Source organism: Vanellus vanellus (assembly GCF_965231255.1).
Source record: "Vanellus vanellus genome assembly, chromosome: 12".
Taxonomy (NCBI): Eukaryota; Metazoa; Chordata; class Aves; order Charadriiformes; family Charadriidae; genus Vanellus; species Vanellus vanellus.
Window position 1 is genome coordinate 9,817,906 of NC_138917.1, and position 23,542 is coordinate 9,841,447.

The 23,542-nt window shown below is 35.5% G+C and overlaps 1 protein-coding gene across 1 annotated transcript in view; it reads left to right on the forward strand.

Moving 5' to 3' along the window:
* The window catches only part of BANP (BTG3 associated nuclear protein), a 155,333-nt gene that overhangs the window by 20,026 nt on the left and 111,765 nt on the right, over nt 1-23,542 (forward strand). Inside the window, exons 5-6 of the mRNA XM_082489521.1 lie at nt 16,576-16,698; nt 17,430-17,605. Coding sequence (XP_082345647.1) covers nt 16,576-16,698; nt 17,430-17,605 — 299 coding nt within the window. The remainder of the gene's footprint in view (nt 1-16,575; nt 16,699-17,429; nt 17,606-23,542) is intronic.

The following is a 23,542-nucleotide window of genomic DNA, read 5'->3' on the forward strand; positions in this document are numbered from 1 at the left end:
GCATTAGTAACGCTTCAGTTTCACAGTGATAGAATGTTTCACTGAATTCCCTGTCTCTCATTCATAAAAACTTTTACCACTTGCTGATCATTTCCATTTAAAACCTGCATGGACTGTTCTGTTCTATCGACTCTCTGCATTGGTCCTCTTCCCCTTACATTGCAGATGGCAGTGGAGAGCTGCCAACAAGAGTTAGTATTTTTGATAGTGATCTTCAGATTCTGCCTCTGAATGAGATTCTTCAACCTCTTTCTCCTTCTGGGATTACAGTAATAATGGGTTTCCCACTCTAAGAAAAATTTTGTAGTTAGCAAAAGCATGTCAACCAAACAGTGCTACACTGCCAGTAGAGCAGACTCTCCTCCTTTTTTTGGGTAAATACTTTTGGGTTTGTGATATTTTCTCTTCCACTCTATAGTGAATTTTGTTTACACTTTCTGGTGATTTTGTTAATTGCATTAATTTGGTGCAGATTTAACATAATCAGAATTTGTTTTACAGCAGTGCATACAGTGATGTGTATGAACTGTGCATTATAAATTCACACAGTTTGATTGCTTTGTGTTATTTGTGCTTTTAAAATCATTTTAATATTACTAAGACTTGCCAGTTTGAAATATGCTATCGTGTGATGAAGACAAGGACAACTTGGACAGAGGAGATTTCTTCTGTGTCATCCTGTGGTGGAGTTGTGTAGTTACCGCATACCAGGTGAATTCACAGCTATGCACTATCGCCTGCCTTGACTATGGTGTGGCATTTTGTGCTGTGTGTAGCGCTGTACGCTGGCTGCTCATGAGATGGAGTGATAATCTATCTGTATAGCTGCATTAGGGAGGCAGGAGTCTTGCTTTGTAATAGTTGTCAGATTTATGTTCAATGATAAGTTGTCTTTTCTAGTAAACTTAACATGTTGATTTATTTGGATAACTCATACCTTTTTTGTCCCAAGATTTAAAAAATTCTTATTAGGGAAACAAAGCAGAAGTTTTCAAGGAGGCTTGCAATAAATGAGGAACCACCCCATGTTGTTAGCTCCCAGGAGAGAAATGCAGTGCATTTTAGAGTCTCATTCTGCTTTCTGTCTCTTTATTAAACATGTGAAGGATGATACGTGTGGAAATCTTCCAAAATCCTTTTCTGGGTATGTGATTTTTGAAGGCTTGCTGATGTTTCTTGGAAAACTCCAAAATGTTGAATTTGGAAATTAGAGTACTGTCTACTACTCTTGATATCTTGCATAAGTACATTTTCATGAAAGCTGGGTTGTGTTCTCAATTCTTTTGTTCTTATTGTTTACTCTGATCCGCTGTTGTGGTACTTCATTATATACTAGCTAATTGCAGTGCAGATAAGGAAGAAAATAAAGGGTACATGGTACTGTATAATGAATAATTTGTATGAACAGTTGAGATACAGGGGAACAATAGGCTAACTTTTAGATCTCCAAGTAAGAAGTTTAAACTACAGCAAAAACTAACAGGAGAAAACTTCTTTTGAAAGGAAATCATCCTCAATTTGTGAGATGTAAACTGTTTTGGGCAGAAACAGAAATAGGCCACAAACAATATGGAAATGCTTGTAGTTGTTGCATTGCAATAAATCATCACACGAAAAGCATAAATTAAACAAGTGTAATTTCATATAGGTTTTTGTCCTATGTCCTCTACCTTTTCACTGGACGAGCCTCGTGTTTACTGTATGGTCCATGACATTCCCTGCTGTGGGTTTTTGAAATCTTCTCTGCTATTCCCGTGATAGTTGCATATGCGACTGCTGGAGCTAGCTGCTGTGGGGTAGTGGATGAGACCTTTCTGACTTTCTGTTAGTGGAGTGTAGCATTTGGGCTTGTCCTTACCCCAGCCATGGATTTTAGCAGGTGTTTAATATCTCTCAGACCTCTTTCTTTTTGCCAGGTTTGGTCATCAGGGTGCAAAGTATTAGTTGTGACTGAAGAAACAGCATGATGTCAAATCTCCTTTTCTTTGAGGGATGGGGAATAAAGAAGAGTTTTAGAAAGTATTTTCTCAATGTTGAGTGGCTGTTGCTTAAAAATATGTGGTTTTCAGGATTACCTGCAAAGACATAAAGTTAATAGAGTTTCTAAATTATCTTTCTTGGAAGAAAGGCTGTCAAGGTTTCAGAACTGGTAGAATGGATTGCAAAAATCCTTAGGTTGTACAGAGTTACATTGAACTATATGGAGCTTGAAAAGAGCCAAGAACAGTAGCAAAATAATGTAATAAATTATTAATGGGCGTATTGTCCCAGAGTTCTGAGCTTAGTCTGTCTTTGTGCAGCATTAGTACAGCCCTGCTTTTCCATCCAGGAGGTGATTGTCTCTCTTCCTCTGTCTGCAACGTTTCCTGGCAGTATGGCTATTAAAACCTTCTAATTTCTTTTCTTTATGAGGTACCATGCTGGTTAAAAATTCCAGTAGCTGCTGAAAGTTTCTTGGATAGGAGAATTGGTGCAATGCCTGATGGCCTGTCAGTATTGCAGTCTCAAATGATAAGTTTGAAATTTAGCATGTGCCCAGGTCTTGAGATTTATAAATTGATGAACACACAGTGGGACAGTGTGACTGAAATCTTTAATCCATGTTTTGAAGAAGATATTTCATCTGAAAGATTTCAGTCCAGAAACAGTGTTATTTTTGTCAGCGTCTTTCCATTAATCATTTTATTGAGTGGATAAACCCAAGTATAAATGGTTAAGGTTGGTTGCTTCAGATAACATAGGAATTTGGTTTGGTTTTGCAGAACTCTCTATCATTTGTTTTTATGGGTATTTACTGCCAACATCTGGTTCTTTACCATATGCATTTGTGGCTAACCAATTAAGGATACTGATCACGAAGTGTAGAGATAGGATTGTGTGTATTTTTGTCTTTAATGGGAACTGGAGAGTTAAATGGAATTGCAGAGTTTAATGCCCTCCGTTACTGTGCAAAGATCTACTATAGTATCCTTGAACAAGACTCAGTGGATTGGACATCAGCTTATTAAAGTGGAGTTGCTTCAGATAGTCTTGTCTGCAGTTAATTGTGATGTTGGTAGATTGAATCAGCTAGTTGTAGAAAACAGCATTTGTCTTTTTTTGTTTTAAGATACAAACCAAGTTTGTTTTACGTGGAAAAGAGAAGGCTTGATGCAGTTGTGTACCAGATGGAATATACGAACTGGCTCTATTTTGTAGGTGTAGATCATTAATATGTTTGTTTTACCATTAAGTTTAATCAACAGGGTGTAATAGGTTTTGAAGAACAGGATTTGTTTATCCGCTTTGTTTGCAGTGTGCCAGTTGGCAAGCCTTTTGGCTCCAGATTCCCAAGTTCCAGATCTGTGTTTCTGGAGTGTGATTGTTTCTTTGTTTACAAGTGGGTTTGTAGTCAACTAATGCAAAATTGAAAACTGAGATGATTTTAAATGAAGTTATAAACCAGGGGAAATGGGGTGGAAAGAATTGTAGGGTGACTGTTCTAGATTTAGCAAAACTATTGTTGCTCCTGCATAAAGCCTTTAGGAAAAAAACCCAAACAAACCTAAAGAAATGTAATCAAGGTATTGTTATAAGAAACAAAATAGCTAGATTTCTAATTTTTGTACATGTATTTTTTTTTTTCTGTGAGCTAAACCCCTTGACCCACCTAATTTCACGTTATCAGGTGTTGAATAGCTTTTTCATTTTTGTTGCATTTTTATCATAAGGATTTTTCTGGATTATTATAAACTATCCTGCTACGCTAATCCAGGCTTTCAAAAAGAACAGTAGTTCTTCAGTTCTTATCACTAAATAGTGGCTGCTGCGTCTCTGGGGTATATAGTTAACTTCTTCCCTGCATTTGCTGCAGTTGATGCTATAATTCATTAGGTGATATAAACCACTATCCAGGTTTAATTTTTGGCTATTTTTTCTTTCCTTCTTTTTTAAAAAAAAAAGCAACAATAAATAAATTAACATTGTAAACCTTTGGGATTGTTAATGTCTTTAACTGAAGTTAAGAGCTAACTGCCCCTTCCTGGAAATACACCCTCTTCAGGTCTGAAGACCCACCATTTGCAAGAAGATTTTTTTTTTTTTTTTTTTTTTTTAAAGTAGCCAGTTTGAAACAAAGCATGTATTCAGGAATACAGTATCCTGAAAGATGTATGGTATATGGTTTATTTTCAAGTTACAGGTACATTACTCTGCCTGCTGTGAGCCTGATGTCATGCACTGAACTCTAGGCCTGAAAAAATATTCCCCTGGAAACAGATTCAGTCCTCAAGACAACTCAGCAGGCAGCTCAGCTAAAGATGTAAAATTAAGCCATGTTTTTGGGGGTGAGAGGGAGTGGAGTGTCGCAGATAATGTCTTGAAAATGCAGTCAGCGATTTGGGGTGTGAATCAGAATGTGTTATAAAGGTTTTACTTGGAGAAGCTTTGGAGTTCATCAGGTTTTCAGAAATTCTTGTTACTTTCTATAAGCAAGCCGGGTTTATTTATTCTTCAGTATATCTTGTGTTAAGGCCTATTTCTGGGGCCTCATCCAGCAGAGTCTTTAGTGCAGACCTTTAAGTCTGGGAGTGGCTGACAAAAACACAGATGAGCTTTTGTCATTGTTTTGGACTGAACCCTCTGGTATCAATAAATTAACAACCTTTCCCTGTCACTTTCTGTCATCAGTCAATGATACTGTGTGCAAACATTTATTTTAAATTACCAGTTCAAGTGTCATGTCTGTAGTTTCAGCCAATAAGAGTTCTGTTTGAAATTAATGGGTTTGTTTCATGAAGAATTGAGGATGATTGTGCTGCCCTCGTGTGAATAGCTCTTTCATACAGGTCCAGTCTGTTTATGTCTGGGCATGGAAGGGGTTGAAGGAAAATGGCACAATTGTCTGTGATCTATTTTCACCATGTTCATTTCAGATACACTCACAATTAGGGAACAAAGTCAATAATATCAAAATGTAAAGATCATAATTAAAACTTCATGACTCTCAAGGATTTTACTCCTTTTTATGAACTTAAAAATTTTTGTTAGAATCTCAATTTTTTAAAGAGCACATAAATATAAGCAAAATTTTGATACTTTGATAAAAAGTTTCTGGTAAAGTGGAAGTTTGACTAAGGGAGTCAGAATTTGAACTGCCATTCCTATTTGCTTCAATTGGTCTTCACAGTGCTGTTACTTTTCATGCCTTTTGGGGCTTCTGTTTCCAGTTCTACTGTCTCCTGTTTTTTTTTTTTTTTTTTTTTTTTTTTAAATCCCTACTGCGAAGTAGGTAACAAAGGGGATTCTTAAACATGCATTCGTGTATAAACATGCACACGCTCACGTTTTCAAGCTGTGTGAAGTATGTTTTGTATGTTTTTTCTTAAATGAAGGAAATTAGCTACTATCACCTTATAATGCCAGCAAGTGATCAGCAGTATTGTAGTCTGGAAGAACTGTGGCTTGAAGTATATAAGTGGATGAATGAAACCCCTGAATACATTCTTGAGGTGTAGTAGACATGTTTATCTGAAAATTATGGTTCTGTCTTGCATTCAAAAATTCAGTTTATGAAACTGAACTAATCAAATAAAGGGATTCTTTGATTAAATATCAGCCCCTCTTTCTTTATCCTGGGCTGCGTAGTATTAGTTTCTTTGGCTGCAATATGGAGGAAAAAAAAAAAAAAAGAAATTGACATCTTTGACTCCCTGAAAAATAGGACAATGCTTTCCAAAGTCTCCTAATTTGTCACAAGAACTTGTCAGCCTCAAAATCTTGAGATTGATTCTGGTCCTGCATAGCAGTAAGAATACACATTTGCATCTTTTTATTTTACCTGCATTGAGACATGCATTTCATGTAGAAGTACCTGCTATGAATTAAGTAGACTTCTACGATTCATAGTATTTATGATCAATACAACTTTATACTGAAAATAGTTTAAGAACTCTTATGATTGTGATTTTTATTGTTATTTGCTGTATCCCGTGAGATCTACAGCAGCAGTGCTGCAAACAATGGTAATTCTTGCTTTCAACATTTATGCTGGAGACTTACCTATTTTGAAATTAAGCTTGCCCTGTTGCTTGTGTATCTGGAGTTTTTGTTACAGCCCATCAGCAAGTGAAGATATTTTGTTACAAACCATCAGTTTATGAAGATTTTGCATTTATTCCATCAGTATTGGGAGTTAAAACTCACACAGGAGTAAGGAGAAATGGCATCTTGGATTTAAGCAGCTTGTACAGCAGTGTTCTCATTGGAATTTTGCATTCCATTATTGTTGCACTAAGATATTGAGAAGCCAAGTGTATAATAATTTGTTGTTGGGATTTGATAAATTCAGAAACAATGTATAACTTCCAGATAGCATTTAGGTTGAGAGTGCAAGGTCAGCTATGGAATTAACAATTTAATACCAACTTTTAATCTGTGTTTTGGAGGGTTCAATAATTCATGCATATATGGGATGGAACTTAATCTATAAAACTCTTCAAACTGACCAAGATTTGAACTGTGTTGATTTATTCTCCCAAGTCCAATTTTTCTTAAGTTAATGGTTTCTGATGAAATACCGCTTATCGTCCAACGATTCAGATGAGAGCCTAGCAAGTAACAGCTGATAACTTATGTCTGAGAAATGGATGCAAAATGTGTGGCTTGGATTTTTTTTAATTGTGGTGTAGTGTTTAAAATGTGCCTGTGAGGCTTAAACACTAAAAAAATCTTTTAGAAAGATCTAATTTTGAATTCTTAAATATAATGCTAGCTAAGATTTTCAGCAATATACACTGAAAAGAAAGTCTTAGGTAATAAGCTTCCTTCAATTTTTAGAGAAAGGTTTCAGTCTTGTATATGTGTTACAAGGCTTAATGTTTTACTATTTGTCAGGTAAGATTTCCTAGTTGTTACTCTCAGCCCATGACAAATATGGAAAGCATTGGAAGTAATTTGTGCTTGCTCCGAACCACGTGTGGGTAAACAGTTTCTTTATTTACACTTAGCTGATACACAGGAACTTTGTTCTGCGTCTGAAACTTTAGTGAATCCTTTTATTTTCCTTTTGTAAAGAAAAACCTTATGCGAAAGTTATGGCACCAAAACCAGAAATGCAGTTGTGTGGAGCCCCTTGTGGCGCAATATATTGCTATTCATAATGGTAAGCTAAGAAATGAGAGAACTGAATGTGCAGAGAATTTGCCCCTTGTGCCAAGACATTTTAGAAATTAACATGCCTTAATTGTAAGGCTATCTGAGAATGAAAGAGAGGTGTACATGGGATGAAAAAGGCTTTGAGTTTTATACACAGATTAGGGGGACATTTACTGGTGTAATTAGTGTCTAAGAACATTTAAAACCAATTATAGTGGTATTAAAGTGTGGGTTAACCCTACCCCCTTGCCAAATCCTATAAGGTCATATTAGATGAATTCTGGGGAAAGCAGAACATGTACTTTAATTCTATGGGTCCATGAGCATGGTCAGCTATTGCATTCAAGAAATAAATCTAAAGGGTGCACAATGTGAAATTTGGTTCAGGACAAATGCCTTTGTATGGCTTATACTTTTCCTTTTTCCTAAATAAACAATTGAAAATAAATATTGTGTTTTATGAAAGTGAACAGTTTTTACCTCATGAATGTTGTAAAATGGATGAAAATTATTAGGATGGTATTTTAGTGAAACTCTGAAAATCTCAATATATTTGAAGCAGTACACCAGATTGTGGAAGCGTATGTTACATGCTATATTTTAAGAAGCAATTTATCAACCATATAATAAACAGAAGGGGGCAGAAAAGCCTTATATATTCATTTGGATTCCAGTTTTGAGAATTTAAATATTTTTAATGTTACAGTCTCTGGAGGTGTTTGGGAGTTTGAAAATCCAGCATTAAGAGCACTCCCTGGAAACTTCTCATGTATATTGGGATATTTAATTCTGAGAGTACAACAAATGAATGAATAAGGAGGAGAGCAGCTAATCAGTTTGTGATTAAAGGAGGCAAGTTTTCATTTTCCTTTGGAAATGACAAATTTAAGTTGTGTTTCAAAATAATTTGCATACCGGTTTACACCAGATGGAAGTACCAGTAATACTATTCTTAAAAGTTGCAAAAACAACTGGTCTTGCTACTTATGGAAAATAATACATAGTAGTAATAATTTTAAGAGCAATAACCTGCAGGTTTTTTGGAGAGTCCGAGTTTTACTTTAGGCAAGGTGGAAAAGAGCTATAGATGGATTCAGAGCTTCAAAAGGATGAAACGGCCTAACATCTAGCAAGGTCTCAGCAAGGTTGGTAAGATGGCAAAGAGCCAGTCTTCCATCTGCTTTATTTGGCAGCAGATGCTATTTAACTGATACATTTCCAGACATAAAAAACACACTGTTTGGAATCTGAATGTCTTTCCAAACAGAATTTTTCCTTTTTGTGGAACTGTACATTTTTGCATATCTTTAGCTCAGTCTCTTTGTTCCATATTGAAGGGTGGAGTGTGAGACAGGAAATCTGCTCCTAATAACTTTGCTTTTTACAAAGAATATAATTTTTAAAGAGTGGTGTTTCTTAACATCCCTTCAGGCTATATGGTAATTAAAGTTTCGGTACCAGCTTGCAGCGTAAGCAGTAGTGGCCTTTCTGTAAAATGTGTGTGTGGTGGCAAGTGGATGTAACTAGTAGAGTAATTACGTAAAGCAAGAAAAAGAAATATAGGATGGAAATTATTTACAAACTGGCTCCGAGAGTGCTGTGTGTTTTTCTGTTTGCAAAAACCTAGTTTTGTATTTATTTGCAGTTTGTTATCTGGTGGCCATCGAGGCTTCAGTTGCTGTAACCAGTGTCTTGATAGCTAGTTTATAACACCACTACCATCACCCCCAAGCATCTAGTGCTGCATAAGTCAGAGTTATGCTGATATTAGAATTTGTAAGAAAATTTGGAAAATGAATCTAGTACCACTTAACTGCATAAAAAGGATCCTACCTGCATCGTTTGAATTTGAGTTTGGATCATAAAATATACACACTTTGTAGTTTATAAATATTAGTTGTAATTATGTTTGTAACATAAGTTATGTTTGTAACATAGCTTAATTTAACAAATTGGTCTGAAAATTTTTTTATTGCACATTTTGGCACTCTGGATGGATGGGCAAGGTTTTGATTCCTTTAGGGGTTTTCTTTCTTACCGTCCTATCCAAATAACTTCTCTATTTTATTGCATTTTGTGTTAGTATTGCAGGAGTTTTCTATAATCTACATGGGTGATGAATTATTTTTTTATTTCTTTGCTTTTTTGCCTGTAGCAATAGAACATTTTAGTATTGGTATTGGGTATTTTGATCATAAAATCTATGTTATATAAGTTATTTGTTTCCGGTGCATTAGAAGTTGCAGGAAAAAAATGGGCTTTTTGCTCTGTTTGAAATGTATGTAGTAGAGGTGGTGTCATAGATTGGGTGTGTGTTTACTAAGGAAAAGTAACATTTTGCTAAAGTATTAAGTGACAACAATCTCCTCTTCGTGAGTCTAATCTAATATTCTGCACTTCTGTAACCAATCTTGATTAATTATTGATGTATATTGCATTACCTTTTGCCAGTCTTTCTACTTCTAACTGGACGTGGAAAGTTATTGAAGAAGTTCTCGTATTTAGTGAGTGTACTTTGCTTTGATTTGGAGCTTCCTCAAGTTTTTCTTGATCTTGGGCCAAATTCGTGAAGGTATTTAAGTGTTAAACTCTGTAGACAGCAAAAAGCATAGCCTGCCTAGTAATATGTAGAAGTCCCACTAAGCATATGTCTGTGTTTTTAATCAACTAAAAGCTCTTACCTCTTTCTTTTTTTTTATTGTTTTTTTTTTTTTTTTTTTTGCTTCTGTGTTAACTGTCAATTCAGAGTCTTTACTTTTGTTTCATACAGTGATTTCTAAACATATAGCAATTTTTTTATTTGAGTACTAAGGCTGGAGTAGATCATTTCATTCATAGTAACTGTGTTCAAGATCAGTCAAGCCCACATATTTTGTTATGGGAAATGACTCTCCTTACCTTTATTAATAGTCTTTAATACAGTCTCCAGTAGGCTGCATTACTACTGCTTACCTAGCAGTAGTTCAGGAAGTTAAGGCACGAAGAAGGGTAACAACTGTAAATTTCTTTCTATACTGTCTTTAAAAAAAAAAAAAAGTCTTTGTTCTATTTTTGAGTACATATATCTTTGGAGGTTTTTATTAACCTGTTAATTACATGTCATGACCTGTCCTTTTCTTGTCCATAATCAAAAGTAGAGGACTAATAATTAATGCCATTTCTGTTAACAGTAATTTTCAATCTTAGTTATGTCACTTGTACATGGCCTGGACATACTGGGTTTTACTGCTTTTGTGTATTTGTTTCGGCCAAAAGGTTCTTTGGAGACTGTATTTCACTGTGCATTTAATTTTTATGGATTTTCAGTTGAGTTCGAAATAAGAGGGGTTTGGGTTTTTTAAAAAAGGGTATGAAGTGGCTCGTGTACACATACAGGCATACAGGTGCTGTAAAATCTCTGAAGTAACAAGCTTGACTTTTTAAGTGGTAGGTTCTTTGGGTCACTTGTAGCTCTATCTCGCTGTTGGCTAGTTAGTAAACTAGTTGAAAATGATTACACTTGGTTGTACAGGTGTGTTTAGCTTTTCTCAGAGCAGAATAATCCACAACGGATTTTAACAGCTTTTAAAATTGGTTGATAAAATTGGTCTTAAAGCCAGTAATTCATGTCTTTCTGATTGTCAGCCAATTCAGAGGCGCTCTCTGTAGGTAAGGCTGAGCACAATAAACTCTACCTAGATGTATTTTGTAACTTGGAAAATTTCTGCCTCTTACTTATTTGAGCTGAAAATTTGATGGTAGATGTTCTTAAACTTAACAGTATGTTTTAATAACTAGTGCATTTGCTTTATTATAAATTGATTACAGCTTTCTCAGTTTTCTGATCCATGAATCTCTCTCCAGTGATGGCTGGTGTACTTTGGCTTGTCTTTTTACAGGATCTAATCATTGGTGCTGTCTTTATAATGTCTGCTCTTATGTGATGTTCCAGCTGCAAATAATCCAAAGATAATTTTTGATGACTGAACTCTTACTGAAAATGATGGATAACACTGCTGCTTTTCTGGCAAATGGCTATGACTAGACAAATGCACAGTTTAGGGACATTAAAACTTTAACTGTTCAAGTGCTCGCACGGCTCCCTACCTTACAGCAGGTGTCCCCCTGGTCTTCATCGTGGTGAATGGTTTGGTTGTTGGCAAGTTTCCTCTCTCCTGGGAGATGAGGAGGTGCATTCATTTTTTTCTGGCATAAATGCAATGTAATTTTGCATATGCTTTGCCAGTTTGTGGTTTTGTTCGTGTATACCTTAGTGTAAATTCATAAGTCAGTTTTCTCATTCCTATTCAGATAGGGAATCTTAACTGTATGTGCGGAAGGCAAAGGAAGCAAGTGGTCATCAAGAGGAAGGAGCATTTTAATATTATCTTCCTGAATAGCAGAATATCTTCCTGAAGAGTGGCTGTTCTTACAGATGAACACAAATGTTAGTGAAAGATAAAAAAGAAAAAAAAAAAGTAAGGAAAACACCACACATCTAAAATGGTGTTTTTCTATACCATTTGCAAAACTTACAGATTTCCTTCATGGAGGGGCTAATTGTAATATTCCTCCAGAACCCCCATGCGTGCATGAGCTATGCATTTAAGTCTTCATGTTCATCCCCACCAGTAAACACTAGAGGTCAAGGTCTCTTTCCCAGACTTGCTTTCCTTAAGACTGTGTTTGGCTGGAGACCTTTAGTCCAAGCAGTCTGCCAGCAGCAACTCCAACTCCTGCCTTCCTGATCTCTTCTCTTTCTGCCTCTCCTTGTAATATGTACACTAGAGGAAGAGGAGAACGATATCCTCTGGAGCCCTGCCTTCCTGATAACACACACACTGTGTGGGCATTGTAGTGACCACAAAGTATTATATAGACAGGAAACAGCAGTTTGTGTGGATGTGGCGAGCTGAATGTCTCTAAGCTGAGCTCTGTCTCTGAGCTCTTATTTACCTACTTGCAGATATTCACATGTGCAAAGGAGGCTCAGAAATGGTCTAAACAGAGGACTCTCTTCTTTAACTGGTTGAACACTGCTATAAATATTCCATTAACTGGTCTATATTAGTGTGTCTAGGAAATCAAGAAGAATAACGTTGTCTGAAAATTTCAGTCCCAGTTTTTCCACAAGTAGTTCTTACCCATTTGGAGAAATGCTTTTGATCTTGTACCTTGTGGAAGATAGAAATGTCAGTTAGTTCCTTTTGCTTTATTTTCTTCTCTTTTCTAAATGAAAACCTTGTCTGGGAAGAGGAGGAGATGATGGTCCTGGTATTGCCAAAAGTACTTTTATGTCATTGGCTGCATTCTGTGTGATTGACAGCTTATTGGCAATGAAAACCCAACAGTTAAGACTAATGATCATATCTATGACTCACACGTTTTCCATACTGAAAATTACCTTTGGCAGCAATTTTCATGTGCAAAATATAGAATGGCCTTTTATATCTAAAAAAACTGCAGGGGCTAATATGCGTGCTTGAAAATCATTATCTGATAAGTTTATTTTTGTAGAAATACTTTCATTTGTAATTTAACAAATTATCTGTAAAACTGCATTTAAAAAAATTTTCCCAAAATATAATAATATCTGTAGGTTGCATGCATTTTACATTTTTTACTAAGTTGTGTTCAAGAACAGGCAAATTGCAGAACCAGCCTCTCCAAGTTCTAATGCTTATGGGGAAAGGAATATGTGAACACAAATGGAAAGTACTGAAGCCTGTGCAAAACACTGGGTTTCTGAAGCACTCCCCCTCACCCCTCTTAATATTTTCTTTCCATCTTCTCCACATGTATAGTACTGGCAGCACTCACAGAGGGAATTGCTCCATTTGGAATCTGAGTGAATATCAGCAGCTTTCTTCCTCCTTCTTTGTGATTTTGGTTTTCTGTATTTTAGTACATAAGTAATGATTAAAGTTGATTCATCTTCATTGTGAGATATACAGACTGAAAAAAAAAATCAGAATAATCTAGTATGAGAATGCACTAGGCCGTAATAAGTTTTAATGATTTTCTGATTTAATGATTTGACTTTATGTAGAATTCCTTGTTTAATTTTGTGTATATTCAGCAGATTTCTTATTGTTGCCTCCTTAAAATAAATAAATAAATCTGAAAACAGAGAATAGAACATCTCACAGGAAAGTTAATGGGAAGCACATTCCCATATCTGCAGGGAATCTTGCGGATATCTCTTTCTCCTGGGTACAATTTGGAGTCTAAGACCATCCTGTGAAACTCTCCTTTTTCAAGCATAATGGCACCTTTTTGTGTTCGTCCCAATTGTTATTTTCTTTTTCTTCCAGAGAAGTAACTGCTTAAGTTTCACAGATCTAAAAAAATTTCTTCTTCAGGGTGCCTCCTTGTCAGAACTTGTTGGCAAATTCTGTAGCCATTCTTGTTCCATGTAGAACATGAACCAGAATTGTAGTTTCTTGGTCAACTTTTATGACATTTTGAATGGAAAGGTTATCTCATCCTCCTCATGTAGGCTGCTTTTGAAACCATCGTTCTTCGGGAGATAAGCATTAAACAAAAGAAATTCCTTCTGCTTTAACACTGAAAAAGAATTGAGTGAGTTTTACTGGAGTCTGTGTTAGTAGATACAGAACACAGAAACAATCTTTTATCCAACACTGATGATTCCTGGTAATAGACAAGAAACTTCATTCCGTTATTTTCAAGCTAGATGTAGAGTATCTACTCAGGCAGGTTAATCACAGAGGAAGGATCATTGGTGGTTGTAAGTTTGTTGTGCTGTGGTGAGCATTTCCAAATGCTTATTTTAGCTATTCTCTACCACTGTGTTTTCTGTGTGACTGTTTTCTCTCCAAATTGCTTTATATAGATTCTTTGAGTTGTTACAACTTGATAACAGTTCATTTCCAAATGTGAAACAATCAATGGACAATTTGGTGGTGGTTGTGGCTTGTTACAGAGGTTTTCCTTGTGTATGTGGTGTCTGTTTATGCCTTCTTGCTCTATAGCCAGTAAAAGATGTGTCAGTAAAATGGTATGTTTAGTTAGTGGCTCCTCCCAAAACAACTGTGAAGGTGGATTTTTCCTGTCAATAATCCACTCTACTTACTGGGGAAAGTTAATTCTTAGAGAGGAGCCAGTGTTTTCATGGGTGTTTGTTCAGGGATAAATTTGAAAAAAATGTTTATGCATTGAAGTAAGCAAACTTGAACATACATTGATGCATTGAAGAGGGGATAAATCTGTACTGGTGGGTTGTATGGAAGTATTTTATTATTCTAAATTTTCTTAAATTAGCTCTGTGCCATCAGGCTCACTCTCTAGATTGTCTTCCTTATCAATGAATATTCGGGGAAAAAAAAAAAGGCAACCCTCCCCAACATCTTCCTTATTTTATGTCAAATTTTAGTGCTAAAACCCTTTTTCAAATAGAACCATAATAGGAGCAAAATCCTAAGGACTTTATAAATGTAATTTTATTGCATTTATCTCTACAGCTGAAATTAATTGTTCAGTGTTCGTTAAAAATAAGCTTTGGTAAGTGACATTTTAAACAGGCATTCAGAAGTGATTGCAAGAAAGATGTTGGTAAAGAACAATGTCTAAAAGGGACTATAAAATTCTTGAACATTTTAAACTGGCCTGTAAAAACTTCAAAAAAGGTACCAATTTGGACAATTTGAGAAATGCAATGCGAACACATTTTGCTGCTAGACTGGGGGGACTGCTAGCATTGCCACAGAAGTACCTGCCACAGTATTTTACCAAGTATTTGGTGTATTTTTTTAAAATGTGCAGTGCTGGCATTGAGAAAATAGACAGAAATTGCCATTTTTTTTAAAATAAGAAATGTCCATTTTTTTTCCTCTTGATAATGGAGACAATTTTTAAAAGGTGACTGTGAAAGCGTCATAAACCCTTATACTTTAGATGGCAACTAAAAAAAAAAAAACAACAGACCCTCCCCATTTATTGCTTAATGCAATTTGAATTTCACATACACATGAAAAGCTATAGTACACTCCGTACTTGTCTATGATTAGACAAACATCTTCCAGAGCTTCTCAAGGTTTGCAATCCAACAGATCATTGGCAGTCCATGAGGAATCCTATTTGTTGCTGGCAACAGATGCAGTTACTGTAAGAGGGAGGCAAGGCATTAGGCACTAGGGCTTTTTATATCCAAAAAACCGGTGGTCAACCATTTTAGCTGTGCCAAAGTTGAGATCCATTTATTGCTGGCTGTTACTACAGTTTCTTATCTTTTCTTTAGGTCTTAACGATGGATATTGTAGCACATAGTGTTATGTAGCCATGTGAATATTGAAGCAAGCAGGCGCTATATTACAGCTGAAATAAACAGAGAGTTGCTGTCATCAGATTTGTGTAATTTGTGTTTCAGCAATTAGCCAAGGAATACAGTTAGGAAGAATAAATGACCATCAGTCATGATTGAGATGTTGGACCAGTAAAAACAATAGCGGACTATTTACTGTGGGAAGCAAAGAGAAAGAAGAAAGCCTTCTCTATCATGAAAACACAGATGTTCTTCTAAGTTGTCGTCTTAAGTTTACCATGAGCACAGTGGAAACAGTCTTAAATATCAAAACCATGCTTTAGAAGAGTGAGTAATGGTGTGGTAATAATCTCTGAAACCGAATTAAATGATAAGTTGCATGCTGGAGACAATTATTTACTTCATATTTACTTTTGTATTTTAGTGTAGACTTAGTATGTTTTTCTATGCAACGCTTCTCTATTAATTTCCTTCTACATTGTTATCATAAGTGATAGAGAAGGCTTTCTGGTTTCTCACACACTAAATGCTTTTGTGTTATTTGTTTTAGATGATTTTTTTTTTAATGTGAAATGCATGCAAGAAATAGTTTTGTCTTGTCATTATTTAAAGTTACAGCTGTCTCTTTGCTCTGATGCCCCTAGCATCACTCTTGTCTCCCTGCCCTCCGCAAGCCCCCAGGCCTGAAGGACAATATATGCATTTAAACTAAGCTCACCATCCGATTTTGCAATAAATACTATGGTTTTTTTTTTCCTAGGAGTTACCCTATAAAAAATGGTGCATTACCATGTAAGTTTGGTGTAGTATCTCTGAAAATGCTCACTCAGACTTTTCAAAACAAGGATTTGGTAGCTCTTTGAAGCTGTGATTTACAGACTTCCTTCTGTGTATCTTGAGTTGATGAATTCTTTATCACTTTGCCAGGGGTCGTGGACTTTTATAGAATTCCATTGAAGCCATTCGTGCTCTGAAAAAAAATTGAGTACTTGAGATGGTCCAGATGTCAAATTCAATGGATTACCAGCTTTTGCATTTGATACATAACCACGATGCTGGGAGAAAGAGCAAGGCTTAGAGTTTTTATGTAGATTATTTAAACTATAAGACTGTTAATGTATTATTTATAAGATTTCCTCCTTTACATTCCATTTTCCTCTCTGATTTTTGTCTCGTAGTGTTGTCCCTCAGACCACAGTAATACTGAACAATGACCGGCAGAATTCAATTGTAGCCAAGATGGTTGGGCAGGAAGAGCCATTGAGCAGAGCAGCGGATTCTCTGGAAAATATCCTTAGCAAGTTAGTAGCATTTCCTTCATTCCCTCCTTTGACAGACCAGTATCAGTCTCTTCAGTAATTTGAAGTGCAAAATGAGGAATGTTCTAGGTAATAGTGTGGGGAAAATCATTGAACCGGTACCTGAGTATTTTATCAGGCTGACAGGGCTGCCTAGGGAAACTCGTATCAGCAGTGAAGGCACAGAGCAATGCTTCGCTCTTGTTGGGGAGAGAACATCTTGGAGAATCTGGGATTAGATAATTGTTAGTTGACAGCTGGCAGTTGAAAGACAAGAGTGCCCGTAGCTACATGTTTTTTACATGGATGTACGATCATTTGGGAGCATGCCAAGACCCTGCATTTAACCAGCTGAAGAAAGAGTATGCAGTAGCCCAGTAAGGCTTGTTAAAATTCGTACTATCTAAGGCAAATTTTAAATTAAGTCAAACTGGGGATGAAAATATTAAGTAATATGTTTTTATAAATTATTAAAATATTTTTTTGCTTTGCACACTCGATCTAGACTTTTCCATTGATGCAAATTTAGAAAGTGTGCATCTAAAATTTTTTATTTCTTCTGCTATTTTCCTTCTATATTATTTTGCTGGATAGCTCTTAGTTATAAACAGGAGTAGGCTTGCTTTTATAATACATCTAATTTTGTCAATTAGTGTTTTTAATCCCCTTATAATGATGCTTTTCGCAATCAAGGATTGTGTTTTCCCAAAGTTGCATATTTCTCTTTTCCATAGCGCTGTTCCTGGACGTAGGCAGAATACCATAGTGGTGAAAGTTCCAGGACATGACGACAGTCACAATGAAGATGGAGAGAGTGGCTCTGAGGCCAGTGACTCGGTTTCCAACAGCGGACAACTAGGAAGCCAAAGTATTGGGAACAATGTCACGCTTATTACGCTGAACTCTGAAGGTATGCTGATCTAACTATAAGGCTACTTGAGCAAAGTACATGTGGTGGTGGAATGAACTAAGACTCAGCTGGAAGCTTCAGAGATCATATCATAGGTCCAACCTCGAATGGTTACACAGTATAGCAAGCATCAGATAGGAGTGAATGAATGTGAATTAATTGTTTGGTTGTTTTTTTTTTTTTGTGTTGGTTTTTTTTTTGTTGTTTGTTTCATTTTTACTAGTTTTACAGGCAGAACAGCTAACTAAAATTACTTGTAAAATTTAAAAAGTATGCCCCACTATAGCAGTGTAGCTTTATATTTTAAACCCCTTAAAGTAACACATGCAACCTGCAGGATTTCTTATCACCAAGATGAAATACTGTTTCCGGAAAATAAATGACTTCTGGGAAATAAAATCTACTAGTCCATCTCCTTCTGTAATGAATAAATAGTTATTTTAGCAACCGTAAGCAATTTTTATAAGGAAATTCATATTAAAATCAGACTGTTAACCTGACAGTGTGTAGTGTCAGATTTTTCTGAAAATTCTTTAGGTCTCGGACAAAGCAATCTCAGTGAAATCTCAGAATTTTAGATTAGCCTTATAAAGATGTTTTGTTTGGTTGAAAACGTCGAAATGAATGTTAGTTGATACGTTTCAATCACAAACAAGATGATATAAGGGACACTGAGGTTTAGGTGAAAATAATATATGATAAATTATGTTTTATTAGTTTGAAAGTATCAGTGATTTTTTTCTTTTATACAGATGTAATTTGAATCCTATACTTTGATGTAATAATTTTCCTAGTTACTTTTAAAAACATATTTATTGAACGTTTACTTAAAGTGTTATTCTAGATGTGGTAGTTCATATTTATGTTCACGTACCACAAAAGAATAAGCTACTTCAGGAAATGGTCGTGGCAGAATGCAGTTAAGAAGTGACCTTTGTACTTAAGAGGTAAACGTGTTGTCTTTTTGATCTCTAACATTGAAACAAATTACTCTAATTTAGGAGTGATACAGTTTCTTCTGCATGATCTCCAGCCACTGGTAAAAGTGTGTTGGGTGTGAACAGTTTAGGATACAATTAGTGGTAAGGATTGATTCAAGATAGCCTGAAACTGAGTATTTAAGAGTGCATTTGATAACTTCAGAACTGACTAACAATTCACAAGATGTTTTAAAACTTTGATACTTAGAAAACTTCATAAGTCAGTCTAGTGAATGTCTCATGCACCAAAGTTTGTTTCTGAAAATGTTGTTCTAAGGCATTTGAACCTAGGATTCTTTGACTTCTATGGATACTCGTGCAACATATGGATACTACTAAAAGCTTTTAGGTTCTGTCCTGTGTGTATGTTGTGACACAGAGTAGCTTCTGAAAGGTATTTAATTTTGGATCAATGGAGAATTAAAGGAGACTGAGGCTGTCTGAGGAGTTCCTCTCAAAAAAAATTATCAGATTGCATATAGTGCTGATATTTCGATGTGAAAATACATATAATGTACTCTTTGTAGAGTCCGTTAATATTTCATACAACTCTGTGTCAGCTATGTCAGGAAAAAAGTTTTTAACATCAAGATGGTATTTGTTGTAGAATGCCCTTTTTGACTTGGTTGTTTGGCACAGATTTGCACAGACAAATGTGATGGTGGCCTTTTATGCCATTGTTGTATATGTAAATTTTGAAGAAACAGCTAATCCATTAATGTCTTCAGATCTGATTTTCTTCAGACCTTTAGAACACTCATCCATTAAAAATCTCTCTAAGATTGATGAATGCTTTGAGAATCAGATTACTAATCCCAGACACCTACCTCTTGTTGCCCTCGGGAAGATGAGAGAGGACCACTTGCACAGAAGGAATGCTAAGCGAACTAGCCTGCAGTACGTCGCAGAAATTAAATTATTAATAAAGGAAGTGATGAAGAATAATAGGTCTGTTGTGCAGACTTATTTTCTTCAGCAGTAAAGGGCATAAGTTACAGCACCCATCAGCTTTCTTTCATTGTGTATGAAAGAATTCTGAGTGACTTTGAGTTGCTCAAAGGAATCTCCATTGATCGTAAAATACGAGGGGCTGAGAATGGAGTAGTTCAGCCTTTACGGACTGAGACTAAACAACAGGTTTTCAGTATGACTCCTATCTGTCCTCTTGTGTCCAGAAAGCAAAACTAAACTGTGTTTATAGTTGGGCTTTGGCTAACTTCAGATATGGCATTGATTTATGGATATTTTCAGTTAAAAGTTTTATATAAAGGCATTGTTTGCTGTCTGCTGGCTATTTTCAGAGAACATCTAATCACATATGGTGGTTTAAAAAATATTAGTGTTATTGCCTTTCTATTCCTGAAAAATAATTATATAGAAGCATGGAGCCAGTTCCAATAATAGTGTAGAATAAGGGTTGTTTTCCCCCGGCTCCAACTGAACACTGTGACTTTATTTGATCTTCAGTTGTATATTACTCTTTTTGCATGTAAGGCATGTTCTCTCTTTTCTGTAAGCAACAGTTACTTGATTCTTTCTTTTGCTTTTCAGAAAACTGAAAATGCTCATCCATTTTACAGATGCAGTTAAGTGTCTGCATAGTGTTGATTTTAAGATGTAGTGTTTATTAACTGAAAGCACCTGGAGATACTGAATCCCTGATTTTTGTGAAATTTTGTGAATTTTTTCCAAATTTCACTTTGAAATAATTGATGTTCTTTTGCATGGGGATGATAAGAGAAATATCAACACCTGCTGTATTCATTGGACTGCAGTTCTAAAAGTGGTGTTCATGAAGTAATCTTGCACAATTGAAGATAAAACCCAGCAAGAATAGAATTGTTCAGTATTGAATTACCAGTGTAAAATCAAATTTAAAATAGGGTAGAAGGCTTACTAGTTAAGTGACTTACTGTTTTTATTAATGCCATGTTTTTGGCATAGAAAATATCAAGTATATCCCTATTCAGCTGACAGTGTTTTTCATTTAACTTGTAATTTTACCCATAGATATTAATAACTGTCAAAAATGATTAGTTTGTTGTTGCTTTGAATGCATATGTTAGAGCATGTCTTTTCTACTCTAACTTTGTTGCAGCCCAAGTGGATCATCTGGGGAAATTAGAGAAGAGCAGTTGGTATGGATGTATAAACAGTAGTGTAAGTTTATAATCATATGTGCTTTAGATGTAAAAGTACTTTTCTACAAATCGGAGGATAATTTAATACTAAAATCAAAGCTCAAAACTCCGTTTTACCAAACTTCTCTTTTAAGAAGGTGTCTTCCTATAGAAACACTGTTTGAAAGAATTGAATGCCACTGATGCTCTCAGAATTTAAATGGGGAAGGGACATGATTAAAACTGATTAACTTTGAATCTTCGGTTTCTGGAGATCTGGATTGGAGCCTTCATTTAAATCCCAAGCAAAAAATATAATTTTTTTTTTTTTTACTGTCCTGTGCAAACAAGTTACTGAAGGAAGAAGCCCAGGTGTGACCCACTACTGAATTCACATTTGAGTAGAAGTGAAAAAAACTAAAAAGGTCTTAAAACAGCAAACGTACAACCTACCAAATAACGCTGTCCAAGCTGCTCTATTCTGGTAATTTAAACTGTTCAAGCAATGCTAAAATCTTAATTGTAAGCACTGTCTGTAAGGTCTAATTGACTTAATCATTGTCCATGTCTTTTCTCTTTATTTTTCTGATTTAGGAAAAAATCCCCTCCTTATGTTTTTAGCACAATACATTAATGATGTTTAAAAAGGTCCTCACTTTAACAAAGAGTCACTGTTTCAAATCAGAGATTTTTTTGTTGTATCATTATCTTAGTTATAATCTTAGCTAGGAAGTTCTGATTTGGAAGAGGTTTTTGGAGAGTTCCTCTGGCAGTTGTGAAACTCTCCTTACCCACAGTGCACTTAAATAAAAAATTCTCAAGCCTGGTATCTTTTCTCTTTCTCTCTCTGTCTTTTGAAACATTCAAAGCTATATAGGTAACTCGCGTATTGTGGCAGAAATGCAGTTAAGCAGTTTTCATCAGGAAGTATGTCTTTGTCTTTTCCTGTAGAAGTTTTCTTTGTGAAGTTTTTAGAAGTCTTTTGTCGTAGTTATTCTCTGAATATGCGAACATGCCTGTTTTAGTAGAAACTTTTTCTGGAGGAAAGAAACCACCAAACATGAGTTACAGCATGACCTGTCAAACTTATAAACAAACCATTTTGCTGTGTGAGGATCTAAGAATTTGGATAGAGGCTGGTTTTCTGAAAGGTTTTGGTAGATGAAAACAATGTAAATATAATGAAAATTAATGGTTTTGCTGTGTTCTCCTGAGGCACTGTATGCTTTTCATTTAATCTGGAGAAAACCTGTGTTTAAAAATATAGGGAACTTTTCTTGTTTGTTGTCCTCCTCCCCCCCCCCCCCCCTTTTTTTTTTCCCCCAGCATGGATTACATCTTTCATGTTTAGTGGAATAAAACCCAAACATTTATCATTAAGAAGTGTTTAAAGTAAATGTCAACAATTGATAGATGTGTTTTTCTCTTTTAAGAGTGCAGTTAATTTTGACATGAATGTGTTCTTACTGTAAGTTTTGGATTACAGCATATTCTCACCTTAAACTAAGTTGTGCTTTTCCTAAAATCTTGAACTTTCTAATTAGGCTTAAAAACAAGCAATTGATTAATGAAAAACATTTTTAAAACATCATCATTTGGGCTTGGTGTTACATGTTAATTTTGTAATGAACTGTTGTGGATCTTCAGGAACTGTTATAAGAATCTTGTTTGTCCATTTGTATTTGAGGATTTAGTTGCTATGTGTGGTAAGTGGTTTATAATGCAGTGACTTTTATCCATCTGTTCAGCCGCGATAGGAATGGAGTTGATATTTCTCTTAGGTGTATTGAAGATGTGCAGAATTGTGTGACTTAAATATCATGGGCACCCTCCAACTTTGTACGGTTCACTGTATTATGCAAAGCAAAGATAGCACAGGAAGAGATTTCATTAATTTCACTGATAGATTTTAGTGTAGGAGAGCCATTAAGTTTTATATACTAAACATTCTGATTTTTTTTTAAAATAGTTGCATGGGAGTTTGTTGTATGCTAAATTAAGTGATGGCACTATTCTATTTTCCTCTTCAGTTTTTGGATAATGTACTTCTTACACTTCCAGGGTGGTAACAGAAGGACGCGTTTAGACTGCTACTTTGAGGAGATTTTTCTGTGCTTTCCAGAATTCTTGTACATTTATGAAGGTCTGTAGACTCTGAATTGGATTTCAGCAACCTAAAATGCTACACCCGATATTTAGCGTCCTTCTTGCACAGAACTTAATTTGCAAATAGATTCTTTAGGCCTTTAAATCTCTGAAGATAGCGGTACTAGTTGATTACGTGGTAAGTAAGGCCTTGTGTATAGTCTCTGTTCACGAGAGCTTTCATCCTAACATTGTTGCGTTCTTTTGGATTTTGCCTTCAACTGCAAAAAATAATACTGTGAAGAACACTAGATCCACACTAGTTTTAAATTACAGAAGTTTTAAACCTATGATATTAAGTACCTATATTGTTTTCTGACTTTAATGAATTCTCTCATACTGGTATGTGGCTGTAATCCTCTCGGGCATGGGTTTCAATTGACTAAGCTATAACCTGGCAACTGTATGCACTTTCGTGCTCACCACAAATCTGTTAAAAAATATTCTGACATTCTCAAATATATTTGTCTAAGCTTTTTAACTGAAGAGTTTTAGCATTAAACGAAGAAAAGCAATTTGCAGTAACTACAAACAAATAATTTTTGGTAAGAATGGTGAATAGATTTTTCAAACAATCGATGCTTAGAAGGAACCTTTTATGTTCCTAATAGATAACATCTGAGATGAAAATAAGTCTTTTGTCCAGGCTCCAGTTACCTCCTGTGGTATTTACTGTAAGGCCTCTTCTCTGG